This window comes from Spea bombifrons, chromosome 3 (assembly GCF_027358695.1).
Source record: "Spea bombifrons isolate aSpeBom1 chromosome 3, aSpeBom1.2.pri, whole genome shotgun sequence".
In the NCBI taxonomy this organism is placed as follows: Eukaryota; Metazoa; Chordata; class Amphibia; order Anura; family Pelobatidae; genus Spea; species Spea bombifrons.
The window spans coordinates 80,551,018-80,574,042 of record NC_071089.1 but is presented as its reverse complement, the minus strand read 5'-3'; the positions used below and the strand labels follow the sequence as shown (position 1 = coordinate 80,574,042).

Here is a 23,025-nt window from a genome sequence, read left to right as displayed (position 1 = left end):
GGCAGCTTTGGGGGACTCGTCATGGGGCAGTTTCCAGATAAGCTTATCTTCCTGTCTGAAGGGGATGATGCTTAAAAAATAAACCCAAAGGGCATTTGCTCTTCACCTAAATTCCTCACTCCCAACACAGACTGCGCAATAATGTACACTGCATCCATCTCCCCACTTAAACTATAAAGGGATCCCTGTCTAAGGACATAAATTGGGTTTCTATATAGGACTACTTTTTTTGTACAGTAGACTAACAATTAAGGCATATTGTTGAGTTTTCTAAGTTTTTTTGGACTGTCTCTTAGTTTCTACACAATATTCTGTCCCTGTGGGAAGTTGGGGTTTGCCTTTGCTGGATCATTCACAAGGTCACAGAAGTCACTTCATATGGCAAAGTTTCACATACATGGAAATCCTACTTCCTGCAACATCTGTGCATCACCAACTTGCACATCTGGATGGCATTAAAGACAGTCGACTTCACAAAATGGTTACAGGGTGTTTAGGTTCAGCAAGGCAGAACCCTGCGTGATGTCTCAGAAACATGATGCCTGCATGATATGTGTTCCAAACAGTGCAAAGGAGGCATGTGGGGGTAATTAGACCCCTCCCAAAGCAGGGACCCCCATGACAGCAGACGGTCAGGAGTGTGGTGTTATAAAACTAACAATGCACAAAGGCAGTGTCAGCGACAACAGCACACATTGTTTACTTACCAGCATTCACACAACATCCTCCACCAGTCAAGAATCTACTCAAAGTACATCATTCACACACCTCGAATTAATTTAAACTCACATAATAACCTCTGGTTATTAGCATGCATACACAATACAGTCTCTAGAAACCTAGTTAATACTTCATCACCAAAGATTTGCTCGTACAATATATCTCATACTGTTACTTTCACACATTGTTTACTGATCATGGTTTGTGCTGGCAGTACCATTAAGTCATTTGGTGCAACACATGTAAGGACAACTGTAGTAACAGAGTACTCATTCACTGACCCTGATTTAGACGCACACATACATACAATTCAGTGCTACCATGCTCTCGTATCAGCAGTGACTCGTGCAATGTAGGGCTGATTCACTAAGCAGCGATGCATTACAGATCTTTCGCTATGTAGAAATATATCTAGCATGTTTCTATGTAGCTAGTTCACTAACAACACAGAGTTGCATTTAATAAATAGAAAGTTATTCTTTCCAAATGATCACTGCTTTCTGAACCACTCTTATAAGATACTATACTGTTTGCACATCAGCATCAGATGACTTGCAGAGTTACACAACTTGTCTGCTAACAATTCTTTTTTTACACACCTTTGCACACAAAGCATTCTTGTGTTACAAGATATGAATCCCAACTCTATCCTGCCCCAGCTACAACTGAAAATCATACAGATAATGGCATCTACACAGAGGTACTCAGCTTCCTTTGCTACTCGATTCTCTCACTAACACCCTTAAACATCCAAATACATACATACGTACAAGGCATCTATTACATGTTAACACGCACACAGCCTTGCTCCCACACATTGCCTCACCACACATCACAGTGTTTTCCAGGGTTCATGGGGGTCCCAGAGGGGCAGTTGAAATGTTCAGCAAAGTCCTTTGAGTTTGACAGAGTCCCAATGACCCTGAATTTGGCTGGACTGTGAGGGTCTGTGACCAGTCCTTCATGGGAACTCTCAGGTGTGCGTACAGAACACCAAACCTGCGTAGAAGAGTGAAGTAAATAAGCATTGGCAAATTAGGCATTCAAGGAGTAGTAGGCTAAGTACATCTGACTATACACAGTTGCTCTTATGGAGACTTGTTGAAGCTTACCTGTGCAAATCCCACAAAGAACAGCTGGTGGTTGGTCATCCCAACTCCTGGCAACCGCTTTTCCTCCCCATATTTCTGCAGCCAAGATTTATAGGCCTAAAACAAGAGGACCACATAGTTGAACCGGTGTATAACATTTTGCTCTCAGACTCATGCAAATCTAAGACTCATAAATCCAATCCATGAATGGTCAACTGTACAACCGTTGTCTCTGCTGGTGCTCACATGATATGCTGCCTTCAGGCCCCCATTGTCTGCGATGTTTTCTCCCAGGGTTTGACGACCATTCACTTTCTCCCCATTCACAGTGTAAGTGTTGTACTGACCAACCATACACTCAGTGCGGTTTTTAAATGCTTCAAGGGATGAATTCTGCCACCAGGGACGCAGATTTCCATCCTCATCATATTCCCGACCTGAGATAGAGTGGAAGAAAGGATTGTTAAAGTGGTTTATGCTGAACCTTAAACAAAATGCCTCAATCAAGCAAGACTTTTCACATGGGTGAGCTTAATTATGCTTTGGCCAATTCATATAACCAACACCTCTCATTTATATTATGTTTATATATTTGTTGCCAACTTTATTAGGGTGAGAAGCGCAGACAGTTTTTGTTTTTTGTATACAGCTATATGTATGTTTATCACAGCTCTTGTATCTTTGGCCAACTTATCTTCCTGCAGACTCCTGTATACACTTCAAGCTAATGCCAACACATCTTTCTATACATAGTATTCAGGAAACTACAGTTAATGCTCTATACTCACTTAACAAGCATGGCTTAACATTTTTTATAATAGTGACTACCTTTTCCTTGTACCAGTGCAGGGTTTATACGCAACACGGTATCGGTAAGTCTGCCTTTGTTATTTTGTTACGTACCCTGATCATCAAAGGCATGTGTCAGCTCGTGGCCCATCACCACCCCAATACCTCCAAAATTCAGAGCTCTGTGGAAGAAACGGGAAATCGATGGCATGCAGAGATTTAACCCATGTGAATAAAAAAAGGAAAGCAAATCAACCCAATCAAAGACAGAAGAATCTAAAATACAGTGGGGAAAAAATGAACATTACAGTAAGCGATTCTATGCAACTATGTATTGATATGCACAAAAGTATCCAAATATTAAACAAAAATATCCAAAATAGTAGTATTTTCTCTTTGCCATGTATAATTTCTGTCAAAGTAATTTAAAAGGACAAAAGAAAAATATTCAATATTTTGAAAATGTTGAAATTAGGAGGTAGGTAGTGCTTACTTTGGGTGTGTAGGGGCATAAAACGGAGCCTGAAGAATTCCTGCCGGGAATACGATTTCATTCTTGTTTGGTAGATAGTAGGCATTAACAGTTTGAGGTGTCATACTCCACCTGCAAAGAGAGATTTGTAAATGGTGTTGTAACTATAAACTATATATATATATATATAGTTTATATATATATAGCTTATAGTAATATTGGCTATGTGAGTATATTGGTACAAGATGATATTAGCATGTATTCTGTTTAAATGTCTCATCACCACTTACATCAGTATATACAAGGATTTCCAATGTCTCTATGATCCCTGTTGGCTATGTCACGCTAATCACACATTCTGTCCCACTCACTGTGTGAACACACTTCCCACTAACTTTCTTCTGCTGCAATTTGCAAGTTCCCTATCACAGTGACACAAGGTATCTAGCTTAACAGATGTACTAAAATAAACTAAAAATAGTTTTACTAAATTAAAATAGTTTTACTAAAGGGACTGACAATGGATGTTTCCATAACACTAACCAACCTCAGGCCAATGTCTTATTAGCGTATCTTAATAGCTATTGTGTCATTGACACGGAAGGATGCTGGCGGGTTTCAGTCCTGAACCCTAGCACTGGGGGAAGTGCAAATGAGCCACCGAAGCCTGTGCATGCACATATCTATTGCTTATACTCATGTATGCCTACGTGTACATATCTGCGTGTACCCCCTCCCTGCTTACTGCTCTCGGTTTGGAGGTTTCCTTAGCTGTTCCGCCATCAACTTTGCTGAGAAGTTATAGAAATTCAACATATTCTGAAAGAATGAGTCCTCGGACACCTCAAACTGTGGAAAGAAGCATAATTCTCTTTAAGGATGAGTTGAAGCAATGGGAACAAAGGGCAATGGAACTAGGAACATTGTTATTGTTTAATGATTTATAAAGCTCCATCATATGTACAATAGGGGAATGGTAAGGCTAACAACAAAGTACCCTGATATACGCAGAGGAAATGAAAACTCTAAATGTGTCACTTCTCTCTTAAACCTCCAAAAGCTCAACCTGCACAATAATGTATTTTAATTAATAATTGAATACTATAATCTCTTGTGAGATCTGCCACACAACCTTAATAGCTAAAGTAATGATATTTTGGTTATTTTTACTAACCCAGCAATATAAGAAATAATACATCTGTGTGCATCTGTCAAATATGGGTACAATGAATGCAAAAGCTGCAACCCTATCTAGTACACTAACAAATAATAAGCATAATAGAAATGGGAAAACTCAGATCACAATATTCAGGGTAAGGTCCACAATGCATGGTCAGCAGACAACACAAAACAAAACAGCATAGAAGATGAGTCAATTACAAAGACAAGGGACCAGAACAAGACAGACGGGATCCAGACTATAAAGGACAGAGAGTGCAGCTGGATCCAAGACATGGCCGAATTTCCAGAGAACTAGATGATGTAAGTACTACTCAAGAGTATGAGGAAAGGAGAAAAGTCAACTGGGGTCCAAGACATACTGTATGAAGCTACACAGGGCAGGGTTGAGCCACCAGCTTTATGTAGCTAGTAGCTCCTCAAATCTAGACAGGGAAGGGAAACAAACGCATCACAGGGACATACTGTAGGGGAACTAAAGAAGGGCAAGCACTAGAACTAAAATACAACAACAATACAAAAACACATAATGTTACAAACAGGGCCGGCCCAAGACATAATGCCGCCTGGAGTAAAGTTTAAAATGACGCTCCCCCCCCTCCCTACGCCAGAGGTCATTATCTACCCTTCCTCTCCCTCTCTCCCTATTATCTACCCTATCCCCCCCTTTGTACTTCACTTACCTTCCAGCAGTCCTGGGGCGAGAGTCTCCCTGCTCTGCCACAGTGCGTGCTGCTTTACTGCTGAGCGCCGGAAATGACGTCATATTCCGCGCTCAGCATTACAAGCTGGCACAGAGACCGAGCTAAAGGGCTCGCAGAGGAGAGAGAGAGGGCCGCCGAGCGGGTACTGAAAACTTGATAAGCGAAAACCACCCGGCGCCCCTCCCTCTCCTCCGCTTAAAAAAAAAAAGGCGCTTGAGGCAGCAAAGTGCCGCCTCTTCAAAAGTGCCACCTGGGGCAATTGCCTCACTCTGCTCCATGGTAGGGCCGGCCCTGGTTACAAAATAACTAAAACACAAAATGTCTAGACAAAATCAATGGCAGCAACTCAATGAGCAGGAAAACTCGGCTCACTACAAAGACTAAGAAATAGGTCAAAGCCACAACCTAGAAACAGCTATAAGCTTCACAGCAAAATCTGATTGTGGTCCTACTGTGCAAGGATTATATTGTGTCTTGCAGCACTTACCCCATCATATACTTCATCCAGTTCTTTAGAGTCCAGAATAAATTCAGGGAACCCAATCATATCATATATGGCATCCGCCTTAGGAAGAAATGACAGAATATTTTCCGTTGAAGAAAACTTAATAACTTGCTGAAGCAGAAGCTGATATGTGATTTAAGTAAATGTTTCATATCAAGAAAATTGGAACAGCCTTCCAGCGGAGATGGTAGAGGTTAATACAGCGAAAAGGGCCCTTCCAACCTGGACCTGTCTAAACAATTTTGAACCGGCACGGAGATAGAAAGTCACGTCGAAAGACATCGAGGCTGCTAGCATAGCAGGATAAAAGGTGCAGGAGAGGTAAGGATGTAATGATGGCACAGGCAGGCTGCTTGGTGGCACTAATAAGATTCTTGCGGCAAAAGTGGCACTAACAAGCTGTTTGGGGGCAAATTATGTACAGTGTGGGTGTCTACTATTTAATACTAAAGACACTGCATAGCAGAGTAATACTGTTACAATGGAAATTTATACAATACTGAAAAACAAATCCCACAGAAGGTTCTGCCTGAATGTGGCAAATTTACTGGGTTACCGTATCAGCCATCTTCTATAAGTGTCCTGGAAAAACAACCCTTGTGGTTACCCTTCTATGTGCTCCTATGATTGTGCTAGATCAACTACATGTAGGTAGCAATATGTATATGTAATAGTCTGTTGTATATATGGTGCTGAAAGAGACCTTGTCTTTTGCGGCCCTCTTTGTTTTCTCATCCATCCATGTAAGACTTCCCAATGTCACTTCGAATGCTGCTCGTATCTCTCCAATCATCTGCTCAGCCTGAGATAAGACAGCAAGTACAGGTCACTACAAAATCCACAGTGTTTCCATGCTGTTTAAAATAATTTAATTATTAATGCAGTTATGAAATCCTACTATGTCCCTTCACTGAACAAAAAACTCACAATACTTTTACTGTTCTTGTCAAAAGTCGATTTCACAAAGAGAGATCCAAGTGCAAATCCAAGAGTGTCATCTGTGTTAGAAAGGCAGGTCTGCCAACGGGGTGTGCAGGACTGCAAAAGAAGGAACACATATGAAAGCACATGTGTGAGAGTACAAGCAGAAACGGGTAGGAAGTGAAGGAGGGGAAAGTCTGGAAAGGAGGAATGGAGAGATAAAGAAGGTGGAAAGGATCAAAAAAGGTCACGCAAATGGTCAGGAAAGAAACATCAGAAATGATGGACAGGGAATCAAGGAGATAAAATGAGATAGCAAACAAAAAGATTAGCGGACAGACGCACACATGCCATCTGCTCATTACCTTCTTGGCTCCATACAGTGATTCAAGAAGCTTGTCCTGAGATTTCTCAAAACGAGAGTCCAGACTGGTAGACATCTTCTGGACCAGGTTCCAAATCAAGTAATTGTTTAGAATCCTGAGGACATAGATACAGTATGTTAATGTGAATAGTAATGTACTGGGCATGGAAAAAGAAACAGAACAAATGAGAATAATTACTACTAATATTATCTCCTGCCTAAGGCAATGGTATAAATATAATGACTAGGGATGATGTAATGTACATACCGTATTTGCTCGATTATAAGACGAGGTTTTTTTCAGAGCAAATGCTCTGAAAAATACCCCTCGTCTTATAATCGGGGTCGTCTTCTAATCAGACCTCAAATAGAGGTCTGATTAGGAGACTAAGATCCAGATCCCCCGCACCGCTGCAGGGGACCTGGATCCTCCTGTCGTCGCCCCCCCCCCACACACACACTTACCGGTGCTTCCGGAGGTGAAGTTGGCAGCGGGGGTTTGTATGCGTCCGTCGCAAATACCTTACCCCGACTGTCAGAGATCAGAGTTCCAGAGTTCCTGATCACTGACAGCCGGGGAAGGTATTTGCGACGGATGCATACAAACCCCCGCTGCCAACTCCACCTCCTTCCGGCTGCCGCGGAATGAGACGTCAACCCGCTGCCCCGGCAATACAGCAGGAAATTGGAAGCACCGGTAAGTAAAGTGTGTGTGTGTGTGTGTGTGTGTGTGTGTGTGTGTGTGTGTGTGTGTGTGTGTGTAGGGCATTTCTGGAATGCCTTACACCCCTATATGCCACTCTGGCATTTAGGGGGTTAAAAGGCATATTATGGGGCAGAGTGGCATATAGGGAGGTATAAGGCATTTCAGGAGGCAGAGTGGCGTTAAGGGGGCATTTAATAGTGCACTCTGCCTCCTGAAATGCCTTATACCTCCCTATATGCCACTCTGCCCCATAATATGCCTTTTAACCCCCTAAATGCCAGAGTGGCATATAGGGGTATAAGGCATTTCTGGAGGCAGAGTGCTCTATATAATGCCTTTTAACTCCCTTAATGCCACTCTGCCTCCTGGAATGCCTTATACCTCCCTATATGCCACTCTGCCCCATAATATGCATTTTAACCCCCTAAATGCCAGAATGGGAAATAGGGGTATAAGGCATTTCTGGAGGCAGAGTGGCACATAGGGGGTCAAAAGGCATACCATGGGGCACAGTGGCATATAGAGGGTTAAAAGGCATATCATGGGCCACAGTGCCATATTGGTGTGGCAAGCCTGGGGGCAGATGTGCGTAACTGGGGGACAGGTTGGAAAATACAAGAAATAAAAACAAAAAAAAAATATTTTTCTCAATCATAGCTTTTATTAAAAAAAATAGTTTACATGAATTAACATTTACTGGTAAAACTTTTTTCCTTTAGGGTCGTCTTATATTCAGGCTTTTTCTTTTTTTCCTAAGTTAATATTCAGATTTTGGGGGGTCGTCTTATAATCAGGGTCGTCTTATAATCGAGCAAATACGGTAATAGTTAAGTACCAAGGTACAGTAGCACAACACTTATTGTATCATAATGTCCATATTGTATCTGTTTGTATCTCAGTACTGCCTTACTGTTCAGATATGTATGTAACCTATATCATCAAAGTACATTCTTAGAAGAGTTGTGTTGACTTACATAGGGTCGGTGTTGTTTACCAGTTCAGACACTTGCTGCAAATACTCTTTCCCATATACCACCACAGGCTCTGTGTCATTTATCTCCAGAGGGGAGAGTGCAAAACCCAAATAATCCATCCAGTCAAATGCAGGAGCCAATTTCTGCCAAGAAATAAGGCAGCAAAAGATAAGCAGGAGTAACTGATATTATGTCTGCACTTGATAACATACATTATACAGTGAACTCCAAGCCAATAACTACCACATCTCAGATGTACTTAGTCTAACAAGCTGTTAAAGACATATATAGCCTAATTACATCTCTACTTGTTTAAACCAGGTTGTCCCCAAAGCAGCCTTCATTAAGTCTATTTTAAACATGGTAACTTTAGACTCTTCTAATGAATACAACCTGCTGGAAGAAAAAGAGTGACAGGCCTACTTCTGAACAGCAGTCAGAGGTAATGGAGAATCACAAAATCATCTAGACTTTATCCAAAAAGACCTGGTGGTTGACTTTATGTTGCCCTGAGAACTCGGGAGCTCACTTTGAACCTGCAGTCCAACATACAAAATTGGTACTGCATTCTAGGTTAATGTGATATGGTCCCATATTACCCTAGATTGACATTCAAGCATGCACATTTAGTCTATACTGTATTCCGGGTTATTGGACTAAGCTTCCATGTTACCTTAGCTTATGCTGCAGACCCAACATTAAAGGTTCCAAAAACAGCAATTCATTGAAACCAATTAGGGCAGTGTCTACTAGGGGTACTATTCAGAATTATGATAGATACCCATGTATACCCTTATCAGCAAACACACTGTAGTGCGTAACAAATATTAAGTAGATATTTAATCTGCTTGTTTTTGCAAAAATACATTAGTGTGTCAGACAGCTAGAAAGACCTTTTGTTTCTGTGTAGACATATCCATCTATGCTATTATAGGGCACTACAATGACTACAATAAATGACATTACTGATGCTCTGCTTGCCTTACTTGGGTTGTTCTTTAATAACTTTCATGCAAGTTCTCTTTCTGTTTTGAGCAGCCATCAAGCTTAATGATAAAACTACCAAAATAAAATTGACGCAAGCACCCAGCATTTGTGACATTGTTCGGCTGGATATTAATATCTCATGTACAAAATCACTTATGGTGAAATGCTTTTAGAATCTCATACAGTTGTATAAGTATAATATCTCTAGAACAGCATGTGACTTTTTTGTTATGTTCAAAAGAACACTAAAGCTGAAGGTAGAAGACGAACCTGCTGCTGGTCCATTGAAGCTGGCGCCGTACTTCAATATATCATAGTGTTATGACTAAAGTCTTTACATAAAGATATGTTCACATAAGGAATACTGAGACAAAACACAGCAGGAGGTATATCTCCAAATGCCACATTAGATCATAAAAGCATTACTTTGCCTAAAAATAGATACCTGCTCCTAATAGTCTGTCATATGACAATGAATAGACTCCTTAACCAAAGTTAAGAAAATAACCCTGCATGGATTTTGGAATCAAGGCCAACTAGTTCTGGCCATAAAAAATGCCCATTTTATGACTGATACTAGTTTGTTAAATGGACACTATATTCACTTTAACACGTACGATAGCTGAGTCGTCCCTTTTAATTTTACTTGGTCCACCTTGCAGATGCATCGGGGGATTCTGCAGAACCTTCACACGTATGCATTTTATCACCCCCAACTATTTTCTGTGCAGGAAATGCATTCTGCCAAACACATCCCCTTGCACATGATACACTTACCATTAGTTTGCTCCAACACTGCTTCGACAAACGCTGCAGGTGGGGGTCTGCTCAGACCCTGTGCACGTGTGGGGAAAGCTCTTTCATTGACTTCAACTGGAGCACTTACCTGCCACTGACTGTCCAAGAGGCCAGTCACTGGCAAGAATCGTAGGAACACGGAGGAGGAGGGCAGCTACAGGGTAAGGTCCTTTTTGTTTGAAGAACACATAAGGTAATATGCATAAAGAAGAGACCTAGATAGTTAAAGGTTTGAAAAGAACTATACCTCAATTAGCCGATAAAGCTTTTTCAAATATTATCTTTGTCTTTCTATGGCTAACATGCTAGGGAAGGCTGGCACCTTCTTCCCGGAGCACCTCCTCAAAAGGACGGAGCCTTTGCGCCCTTTCCTCCATGAGGAGCACTGTGGCTCCGCCCTTTTGCGGAAGTAGTCAGAGAGTCCAGAATAATGCAGACAGGTTCACGGAGAAATGCTTTCTTTTCTCTGTGAATCGGTCTGGCCTCTTGAAGTACTTCTCCTCCGCCCTTTTGAGGAGGTGCTCCAGGAGGCCTGGTTAACAGAGCTGAACAAAAAGAGGCAAGAGAAGAAGAGCTGCTTAAAAGGAGACAGGGAAACGTAAGCAGTCAGTAAAAAAGTCTGAGAGACATTTAGAGACCATGAAAGATTGTGAGAGAGAGAAAGACAGAGTGAATAAGAGTGCACATGGGATATTCTTGTGTGCGTCAGGGAGGCAGGAGAAACAACTGCATTTCCAGGAGACTAGGGATCTCAGATACACATATGCTTGTGTGGGCCTGACATTTAGCTGGATGTGGAAGACTGTGCTGCTCCAAGACCCCTATAATCCCTTCTCCTACAATCAATTCCTCCTCCTCCCATCTTCAGGCCCGGGACCCTGACACATTTGCTTTTCATTCACCTGAAGCTCGCTCATAGTCATGCGATTATAGATCTTCTCCTCATCTCTCCGTTCATCCTGTGGAACCGTCAGGTTTGCCAGCTGAGTCTCTAAGTCTAGAATCTGCTCCATCTGCAACTCCACGGATTCAGGAGTACCCCCAAGGAGCATTCCTATATCCACCATATATTGCTGGTAGGCAGCTAGCACCTGGGACACACCAAATGAACACAAAACTCATAAAGTGATAAACACACATAGTGACATACCCTTACATATATACACACAGGCATGCATCCGTACACCCATCTCTCACCTTTCCATTAGCTGTTTTGTTAATGTAATAATCTCTAGATGGAAGGAAAAGTCCAGACTGATCCACCTAAAAAGTTGTGGGGGAAAAAAGATTCCACAGATGCGCAGTTAGTTCATTTTCCTGTGCGCCTCATTTAAATACCATCCCAGTTTGTCCCCAAACTCATAGCTCTCCTTTTTCTATACATACCCTGTCTATAATACAGACTAATAAATAAATACGTATATTATGTTATCCCCATCCTCATTACAGGTACCTGGATGATGTTGCTGTTGGAGCTTTTGGAGTCTGCGCTTACAAACACACTGAAAAATGGGGTTGCTCTGTAGGTCCCTGAGACAGTCTTCAGCACCGACATGAAGTTATCCCCCCGCCAGTTGCCTGAGATGTTCCATCCCCCAACCTTGGAAAATATAGGACACGCAGAAATAGTATGTATGAGCACTGTTGCATATCAATCCAAGACTGTGTAATAACTCAATGTGGGGAAGGACCCCACAAAAAACCTTTTATAGCTAAACACAGCTGACCCAGTTTCTGATTTGTGCAATAATTTTAAAAAAATCCCCATATGGTCATTGGGGTATAAAGCAGCCACTAGATCCTTTCCTCATAAATTGTGCTTTGTTAAGTACTAGTGTTTTTTGGGTATTACTTGGCTATACTGGGCTATGTGGGACAGAATTTCCCTGTCGTGTCATGTGTTAATGTATGTCATCCATTTCAATGTTATTGATAATTTTGAAATAGCACTAAGGAATTTGCTGATGTTCTATAAATAAGATAAAATTCAAAGATGATGATGAGAGCATGTGTCCCATTTCTACCACTCCCTCTGGAAATACTATAAATGCTGCCTGAGGCTGCGAGTAATTATCAGGTACTCCAGGAAGATCCATTTATGAAGACGATGTCTAGAATACTTAGATTATCAGTAAATTATGATAAATCAAATATCATGTTGGGACATCTTAGAATGTGACACTGGTATATAGACTTAAATAAACAAGATCAATGTGGATTATTGGTGCTTTGATAAGAGTATACATTTAAAGTAAATTGTAGCCATATTATAGCTATATAAAGGGTATGGTGCCTTTATTTTCATGACGTTAGTTAACTTGCACAGGAAGTGCTAATGTCTGTCCCGGGCAAACAAAGAACACGATAATTAAATCATGTTCCGCTATTATTTGTGCAGCATTTGTAGAGGAAGGGCAGTCTCTCTCCGTTTGGGTAGTTTACGAGGATTAACCCTTCTATGATGGCATTTTGCATCATATACCTATAGTTACATTTACAGTTGAACAGGTAGTTTGTGGAACATATTTTAAGGTCGTTGGAAATATATATATTTACAAGATGGAATTAGGGTCTTTTACAAGGCTAGAATAGGGGATCCACAAATGAATGTATTCTAAGACAAATACATTATTGGAGTTTTTTTAACATTGAAAGGGACAGCATTCTGTTACACCCCATAAATATATCTTGTTTGTCCGAACCCACACTTTAAGAAATCCCTTTGCCACAAGGCAGATAAACTATGTTTTCCACAAAAAAAAAAAAATCAAATCAACCCTTTGTGATCCACTGTGATTTTAAAAAAGGTCCCCATCTATCAAAAGTACTCTTATATGTAGCCTTTGAAAAAGTATACAATCATGTAGACTACAGATTGAAGGAAAAAGTGCAGATAATAGTAAAAAGTAGAACTATAGGTTTTCTGGTTTTATCTGTACCGAGTATCTGTTAGATGCAGACAGACTAAAACAATGCCCAATGGTTCAATAGTAACAATATCCTACAATCGTGCATTTGCCAATACTAGGTAACACTAGGGGGGAAGTTGGGAACACTCTGAATTCTCTCTGATATCATGTGGAGTTAATGGGTGTATCCTCTGAAAAGTTGGACATGCGATTGTAAATTATTTGCAGGTATCACCTTCTTTATAAGGTCAGTAAGTGGCTTCTCTTTCAGTTCCTCTATTTTTTGTTCCCCCAGACAGGAGAGATAAAAACGCTGTGTCTTCATCTCTGCCTCACTGCTAGAGTTAAAGGTGACATTTTCTGCAAAGAAATCAATTCATGTTATAATCTTTACTCGTGCAGATATGTTACTACATGGTTAGTATGTAATCTTTATGCATACACCTAGACTATTTACTACATAGGCTCAACCTATCACCAGGAAAAGCTAATCCCATTATAATACTCCCGTGGGGGTCTCTATTGCCAGTAAAGGGAGAAGCAAGAAAAAGTAAAATTCTTGTTCTGCACCCAGAGATGGAGGATATAACCCACTTATGGAATCAATAAAGTTTCTTGAAGAGAAAAATATCTTCCTATTAACCCCTTAATGACAAAGCCCGTACATGTATGAGCTCAAAATGCATTGTTTTCAATGGGTTTAAAGGGGTTAAAACTTCTTGTTGTCATCGTAGTCTGTATCATTATGCTGTTCACTTTCATTTCTTCCTGAATTAGCTATCTCTACCTTCTTTAGTTTTATTGGTCTCTCTACTCCAAAACAGGTTGCTTCTCACTGTTCTAGTCTCTGTTCCCATTAACGTATCTTCTCATTTTATACTCATCTCCCCTTTGCACTTTCCACTCTTTCCCCATCTCACCCAGTATATGTTTGAGAACAGCCTGGTTCTGGTCCCAGATGCTGTTGAATGTGTTCCATCTTGAACGTCCATCTGGCAGAGGGTTCCTCTTCATCCAGCCTCCACAAGAATACTGATAGAAGTCCTGACATGGATCCACCTCACGATCTAGTGAATCGAGAATACGGCCAGCCACAGAGACACAGGCCTCTGTCAGACATAGTGAGCGGGACCTGTCTGAGAGAGATAGAACACAAAGGGGATGGGTGGGGAATGATTATGAGGAAGAGAAAGACATTGTAAAGATAAGAGGGAGAAAGATAGTGAGGAAACAAAGGATAAAGAGAAGGGTAAACAGGAAAAAGAGAAAAGCAAGGAAATGGTAAGTAGGACAGCAAAAAAGGGAAAGGAGACAAGATAAAATTCTTATTGAGAGAAAACGAAATTGAAAACCACTGGAATATGATAGTATAGAAAGATGTTCAAATCTATTTAGTGAATTGCATGACCTCATACACTACAGGGCATATGGAGTGTAGGCATCCCTATTTTGGGATCATTAAAGCCGAAATGTTGCACAACGTAATGACGACAATCTGTCAGCGAGCAGCAATGACAGTCCAAATAACCGACGAAGAACAACAGAAAGAGGAAGTGTATGTTAAAAGGGAGAGGTCAGAAAAAAAGGTATGGATTACAAAGGTTATATGGCATCTATAGTACCTGTCATCTGCTGCACCCCCAAAGCGATGAGACTTCCTAGGAGAAGCACCCCCAGCACTGCACTCAGGACACCAAGAAGGACCTCTGGCTGTGACCTCCCTCCAAGCACACCAAGGATATGCCCTCTACCTTTCCGGAACCCAACCTGAGGTTAAAAGATGTATATTATGGATAAATAGAAAAAAAAAAGTCAGGGGAGATATGGAAATATACAGTATACGTGGTGATATTTGATGATATTTAATTAATAACACATTCAACAAGATTATGTTCCTTATGTTTCTACCCATGTAAAATGCAAACATAGATTATTATGTAATCCCTTTGCTATATTTTCTATTTCAGGCTTACCTCTATGGTGTCAGGAGACGAGGCCCCATCTCCTGCAGGGTCTGGAACATCATCATCATTAAAAGTGGCGCGCTTGTAGTCAGACATCTGGGAACCAAAACAAGGCTGAGAAACTGTACACTTAACCTATAAAGAATGGTTATTTATTTGATGGCTCCTTGCTTTGTAATTCTTCAAACTGGTGTTCTGCAATGAGGGTCGCACACCACTTGGCCTGCGTGCAGATATTAAATATTAAAGTAATTAATTTTAATATATAATGGAATAAACCCAAGTTTGTTTTTTTAGAATGGTTTAAGATGTGGCGTGGAATTTCTCCATTAAATTATACATTATGTTGACAGCTCAGTCCTTCTTGCTGGAGAAACCTGCCCGTTTTGGCCCTTTATAATGAATAGTGAAGCAAGGGAGTTGAAATTACAACACTTCTGTAAACTTCTCTGCCCACTCTTTCTTAGTGAATAAACCCCTAAGTGTTAAGTCCAACAGTAGGAATAGAGTAGATAAGGAAAAGAGTGAATGTAAGGAAATTGAACCAATAAGTGCTTCCAAGTATAAGTAGACTGGTAAGCACACCCAACCACCTTTCCTAAATGTAGTATTGTTATACTTAAGGGTACAAAGATGTCAACATGATAATATTCTAAGTGTTTTAAGACTACAATGGTATTTATGTCAACTTCCTTGGTATGTTTTGTTCTCTTGAAAACCCAAATAAATAAATGTTATCAGTGGTTTTCAATAAATTCCTGGTCCATGAAAGAGAAATATACAGAAAAATCAGGCAAGAGAAAACTCAAATAGTGGGTTGAAAGGAAACAGGATGCACTTAATGTAGGGCCACACTCAAAAGAAAGATTAGCCCTTGAGCTTTAAGACCAGCAGCCGATAAATCACAGATGCATAGCTCCCAGCTAGAGACAAACATGTGGCCATACATTACATATCGACATCAGCTGCCTTTATTAGGTGTGTGCCCAGAATAAGGGCATTTGCCAGGAGTGCTTGGCAGCCAGCCTCAGTGCCAATGAACACATATGAATCTTTAGTTGAAAAGCAACACTGATGTTCTTGAACTGCCAGGTAATACATATAAGGAACCGAGATATCCGCATGGCGATACATATCTGAAAATGAGCAGTGAATATCAAATGTGCTACTACTACTCTACACTAGGGGTTGGACGCCACTAACACAAGAAATGTATTAGTCACACAAACTAGCAACATAATACATAGGTTTAATATATTGTATAAAGAATATTACATCTGTACAACAAACTGTTAAGACACCTTTCTATCAGAACCAGCATTAACATTCTGTTGGAGTTGACCACACAGGCCAGCCTTCGCCCCCCACGTGCATCAATGAGCCTTTGCCACCCATGACCCTGTTGCTGGTTCACCTCTTTTCCTTCCTTGGAGCACTTTTGATAGGTACCGACCACTGCAGACCGGGAACACCCAACAAGAGCTAAAGGTTTGGAGATGTTCTGACCCATTCGTCCAACCATCACAATTTGGGCCTTGTCAAGTCGCTCAAATCCTTACGCTTGAAAATTTTTCCTGCTTCTAACAAATCAAGTTTGTGGATGAAATTTTCAGTTGCTGCCTAACATATCCCATCCACTGACAGGTGCCATGATAACAAGATTATCTGTGTTACTCACTTCAACTGTCAGTGGTCATAATGTTATGGCTGATTAAGCGATGCGTAAATTGTTGGCACTATATAAATAAAAGATTATATATATATATATATATATATATTGCATGTCTCATACAAAGACCCGGCCTCTTAAACCAGTGATGCATGTCCCGTGTATCAATGAGCTGTTGACTCTGGTTACAATATAGCGCTCTACAATGGTAGCGTACTTCCAGTGACATATCCTGGCCAAGGCCAAATAGTCTGTGCTGCAAAACCAGGGAGGGGTAGAGGCTCTTAATGCAGTATGTGGCGGGGATGGGAGGCTGAGTATGCTGTGTGCCCTGGGGGAAGGAGGCTGAGTATGTTGTCAGCGGCTTAGGGGTACACGAGGCTGGCGATAATGTTTGAGGTGGGGAGGGAGGCTTAAGATGATGTGCAAGGAGGGGGCAGGTTGAGACTGCCAAATAGTGTTGTCTGTGGTGTGTAGGGTGGGTTGGGGAGGTAAATGAAGATAAGAGGAAGATAGGGAGAAAAAGAGGCAGAACAAAAAAGAGAGACGGATGGAGGTGGGAAGTAAAGAGAGGGGGAGACAGATGAAGAGAAGGGAGAAAGACAATAGAGAGCTATGAGAAGAAGGAAAAAAGAAAGAGGGGGAGACAAAGAAAGGGGGTGGGAGAGAACAGAGAGTGGACAGAGAATATAGGTGAGGACAAAAGATGCATAAAAAAGAATGAGAGGGAGAGAGAAGGAAGAGAGAGAATAGATATATGAAAGAAAATGCGAGAAGAGAGCAAGAGAGATAAAAGATATAGAAAGAATGAGAAGGGGGAGACCAGAAAGCGTGGGAGAGAGATGGGAAGAAGAAAGAGAGCGAGACATAAAGAGTTAGAAAAGAATGAAAGGGAGGGAGAGAGAGGAGGTAAAAATGATAGGTAAAGAGAGCAAAGAGGGGGAGAGAAAAGAGAAATAGGGCGAGGTGAAGAAAGAGAGAGAAAGCGACAGAGGAAAGATGTGACTGAAAGAGATGAAAGGGATACAAAGAAAAAAGTGCAGATGGGCATATACATAAGTAAATTCCATGGTCACACAAAAGTAACAAATGATGGATAGAAAATGTACACGCTAACATGTATGCCAAATGTTTTGCACCTCTATGTTTCAGATCTAAACCCCTATCACCTTTATCATTATGGATGAGTGTGATGGGAGCTGTAGACCAGAAAAGCTTGTCATTTCATTTTTTTCTTTAATGAGGGGAAGGTGTGGGTGGCACCTTTAATGTCACAATCCCTGCACGTTAGCATTTTTAAAACGCTTTTTTAGTTTCTATGGCAACTATTTATGAGTGCCTGCTTTTGTGTCACAAGGCAATTAGTATTCTCTGAAAAAGAATGAATGAGGCAAAAGTTTGAACAATTTCTGGGAAAGGTCTTGGGCATTCATCTCTACTAGGAATTATTTTTCTAACAATACATTTAGTTATAAAAGTGTTAAATTTAACAGATTAAGTAGAACTATTAAGTACTGTTATTGCTCATATTTTGGGAATGAATCATCTCATGGGTCAGAGACAGCCCTAAAATGTAACCGCTTCTCATACCTAATAACGGTCACATTAAATCTGTCATGATATATGGAACGTCACAACTACCACGTGGTTCCTGGTGTAGGGGATTGTCTTGCAATTGAGGTTCCTGGAGATAGGTCCAAAAATGAACCCCTTCTTTTACGTGACACTCACGTTAAATCCATCATGACGTATAGAATGTCACAACTTAAAGCCACTTTTATACATGTTGCTACCAGCTGGCTCCTGTTGCATGGTTCTGTCTTGTAATTGAAGTGAATAGCGCTAACCCTGGCCATGTGATTGCTTCAATTAGCAAATCATATCAATCACAGCCTTCAGCCTCCTTCTCTCCCCGTCTTACTCTGATCGCCAGGCAGGAAGGGAGTGAGACATTTTATTTTTTCTCCTTTTCTTTGGTTAGCGGGGGGGGGGGGGGGGATTGGCGGGTGGGTTAGGGGGAGGTTTGTTTTAGTGAGTAAAACATACCCTGTGAACTGATACTTATATAATAAATATAATAACATATATAAATAAGGTATCAGAAAAAAAGCCCTTTCCAATAGGGGGAAAAAAATATGTGCATTCAATAAAACAGAGGATTCAACGTTGAACACAAAGCAACAGTGGTCACATTTTCTGGACGTAATGTGCCTTCATACCTAGGGTACAAAGGGGTTATTACATTTTTATTTGATCAGCAGATTCTATAGGGTTAATTTAGGGCTATTAATTAAGATAACGCGTATAAGCCCGCGGAATGTGTCGGAACGTATCGGTTCATCTTAGTCTGCCAATTCTAGTTTTGTCATATCCTTTGAATATACTTATTAAGAGAAGTGCTGCGTAACTTGTTGGCGCTATATAAAATATCATAATAACACTCTCTTGCATCTCGTGTTTCCATTGCAGCATATGGGAGGATTGCTATTTGCAAAAGATGTATCATCTGCGATTGAATCCAATCCAACGCGTTAATATTTGTGCATATTAATCCAACAAGAAGTGCCTTTTCACAAATTAAAATAAACAACTGTCAAAGACCAAACCACATTTTTGGGGGCCACAGTTGTCTTTATATGTAAATGCAATGAATGTTATTGTCAGGAAGATGCTAACAACATCTTTTAAATAAACTTTGTGAATATTTCACAGCCAAGAAAGCTTGTTTTCTTTCCTGAAGTCTTATCTGAAAGGCATTTAGCTCTTTTAGCATTTTCCTTCTCTCTCTAGACTTTTTAACCTAAAAGGGATGACGTGCTACATTGGGGAAACCCTCTTTGTGAACAGGTTGCCTTTGGGACAAGTGCCAGTTTTGTCTCGTGGAACACAAAGAAAATGTGTAATAATGACACATATAAAGTCAACTGAATCAAGAAGATTGGCAAAAAGCTGGGCTGAATCCAATAAGTAAATATGAAAAATACCAGGACTCTAACGTAAGAAGGTGTTATCATGCAGAAATATAAACCTAAAAAAGCAGCTGGGCTTGGTGAAGGACTGGATCCACACGTAGACCATATGTTGTGTTGGTCTGTGTTGTTGTATACCCTCTGAGACATTATTTATCAAGCACAATGCATAAAGGAAAATATTATACATTTCCTCACATTGTGTTAACTATTCAGGATATTTAAATTGCTGCCTACCATAGGGGACTAAGTCAGAGAGGACTTGATGAACACCATCTAGATGTCACCTATGAAGCATGCCCTTCCATGCATTGATAGAACGCACATTATTAGCATTTCTTTTTTGAAGTCTTATGTGTTCTATGCTTATCAAAGGACTGGTGGCCTGTGTCCCACTCTGGGCAGCAGAACGTCAATGGGCGCCAGGTTCCAGTATTGGTCTCATTTGTCTTTTGACATAGAAGAACCTATGCTTTCATCTGCCGTGCTTCAACTATAGGGAGGGATATGGTTGCTGAGCATCTTGCTGTACAAGCAAAGAAGACCAGACCTATGGGTTAGAAGATTCTGGTAGAGAAAAAGTTTTGTACGAGAACCTAAGAAAAACATGTAGGACTGGATTTAAGAAACTTAAAGGTGTGTTTCCTCCACACCGATCAAACGAGAACCAGAGAAGAATCCTAAAGGAAATGTCATAGATGTCAGGTAGTCGTGCCTCCAGAAATATTACTCCTGGCACCTAACTTTATGTTTTACATACAGCTGCATATGTCCAACTCTGACAGCAGGTTTATATTAACTTGTGTTTAAGATAAGTGCATATACATTTCAATAGTTTCTCTTATTTCTGTTTTTATTTATTGAATTTATATGCTGATAATATCTATATATTCTATTATAAGCAAACACTTTATAACATTTAAAAATTAATAGCAGCTATATCACATATATAAATAATGTATAAATAAGTAGATAGTATATATATATATATATATATATATATATATATATATATATATATATATATAGATATATATATTATTGCTGGCAGTCATAGTATATCAGAATAAACGTATATAACTATATGTTATAGTATATTGATCGGAAAACAAAACAGTACGTAATAGTGTGTATACATTATGGTAGCATATTACAGTAACTGTATCCCAGTTTGTGGGTCAATAATGTAACTCTGCTTTATGTAAATATGAATACATTAAAACCTTATACTGAAACATTTGTTTTTATGACCAAACGGTTGATTTACAACTATCTTTCTCAGGCTAAAACTGCAGCAATCATTCAGCAATTGCTGGATAACCACCTGTTCGCTTTGGCAGTCAAAAGGTAGGCTGAGAGTTATGGGAGTGGCAGTTCAGCCACATCTGGTGAGCTACCAGAAGTACCATCATGAATATAATATTGCGCGTGTATTACGTATCTAGCTGTATAAGATTTGTGTATATGTCGCACTTGCTGTGGTAATACAAAATGCAGCACTACTGGTGTATAAAAGTGCACAGTTTCACGGTCTGTACACACATTCACAGATAAACAGTAAGGTTTGTGTATTAACATATGGTACACGAGGCATGCTGTAACACTCAGTATCCGTGTAAATGTGACAGTAGCTATATACAGCAGTGCATATATACACATAAGGTTTACTGTGGCTAGAATTCTGTATTAGTTCCTTCACATTACAGTGTCTGTAACAGGAGGTATATAATGGTGGGAGTACCCATATTAATATGCATTCTGTATATTATGAGGTACACATCAGTGTATGCAACGCACACACTGTGACAATCTCTATAGTGTGTGTGTATATATATATATATATATACACGGTATATATATACATGTATATATATATATATATATATGGTATATATATATATATATATATATATATATATATATATATATATATATATCTGTGTGTGTATATATATCAGTGCATTGAGGTATCTTGGTGTGAATGGGATCAGTGTCATTGTAAGGAGGTCTATCTCCTACCGTTGATAGGTAAATGTCAGCTTTGTGTAATGTATACATTACTGTGTACGGTGGGCTCGTTCTGTCACTCACGCTGTTGCTCAGGTTCTGGAGTGCAACGTTCATCCTGGTGATGATGGAGAAGCCTCTACAGGAGATCTAGAGCCATGCGCAGGAGTCCAGGGACACAGCGCCCGCTGCCCATCCCCTGCTCACCCCACAGATCCTGGCCAGCTTTGGCAAACTGCCGGCAGATAAGGCCTGAGAGAGAGGGAGGGAGAGGCAGGGCGAAGGAGGGAGGGGGGTAAGGCTGGGGCTTCTAGCTGGGAATGTTCTGGTTACCATGACAAAACCTATTGCATCCTTCAACAGGAAGGACAGAAGAGCATCTGATGCTGCAGAGAGGGGGAGAGAGGGGGGGGACACAATATGGATATTTAGTAAAGAAAAGAAGAGAGCGTGCTGAGATCGAGGGGACATACAACATGTGAAGAGGGGGGCTGGATCGGCAGAATGGGAGAGAGCTAGAGGGGGGTGGAGAAGGGAGAGCTGACAAGAGGATGAGGTTTCGTACAGACGTGAACTTTTCGATCTTCCAATGAATATAACAATCACTGCCTTCTCACTTTCACCCATGATTGCAAAGATCGTAGTCAGGAAGGTGCTGGGCTGCTTCAGGAGCCATATCATGTCACCCTTTTCTGTATATTTCCTTCCTGCCCATAGACTAAAGATAAAGAAACAAAAAAAGGATACAGGGACCCATAAGGCTGAAATCCACAGAGCATACATACACTCATACACACACACATACACACATAAACTCTCACACACACACATACACTCACACACACATACACACACACACATACACTCACACACACATACACTCACACACGCACACACACACACACCATTCAACCTTTTGGAGGAATAATTTTGCATTCACCCAGTATAAGTGTATCATTTTTTGATCACTTTACCCAGTCTATGTTTGCCACGTTCTGTGTCCAGTGTAAAATTGTAAAAATCAGATGCCTTGGTCATGTTCTTAAATCTGAACCTTTTAATTCTGCCTACAGAATGCATACATTCTTTAAGCGCTATAAAAGACTATACAGGCCTAGGTTAGTATGCAATGAAAAGAAAAGAAAACAAAATTAAGACACAAAGTAACAGAGAATTCTGTGCAGGGCTGGCCAATTACTGTGCTGCACAATATTTCTGGGGGTCCTAGCCCTATAAAGAAAATGATGTTCAGCCCCTTTGATGAATAACCCTCCATCATCATGCGCCCACCACCTTG

The 23,025-nt window shown here is 40.5% G+C and overlaps 1 protein-coding gene across 1 annotated transcript; it reads right to left on the bottom strand.

Annotated features, from left to right (window-relative positions):
- Positions 1-1,303: 1,303 nt before the first annotated feature.
- On the bottom strand, positions 1,304-22,083 carry ECE2 (endothelin converting enzyme 2). Its single transcript, XM_053460008.1, has 19 exons — positions 21,813-22,083; positions 15,093-15,179; positions 14,742-14,886; positions 14,040-14,255; positions 13,355-13,479; positions 11,664-11,810; positions 11,408-11,473; positions 11,113-11,301; positions 8,426-8,568; positions 6,747-6,861; positions 6,388-6,498; positions 6,164-6,262; positions 5,443-5,520; positions 3,818-3,921; positions 3,094-3,204; positions 2,715-2,782; positions 2,058-2,248; positions 1,833-1,928; positions 1,304-1,719 (listed from the first exon to the last, which is right to left on the bottom strand). Exons 1-19 carry the CDS (start codon positions 21,843-21,845, stop codon positions 1,543-1,545), a joined length of 2,301 nt encoding a protein of 766 aa, XP_053315983.1. The 5' UTR covers positions 21,846-22,083; the 3' UTR covers positions 1,304-1,542.
- Between the last annotated feature and the right edge of the window lie 942 nt (positions 22,084-23,025).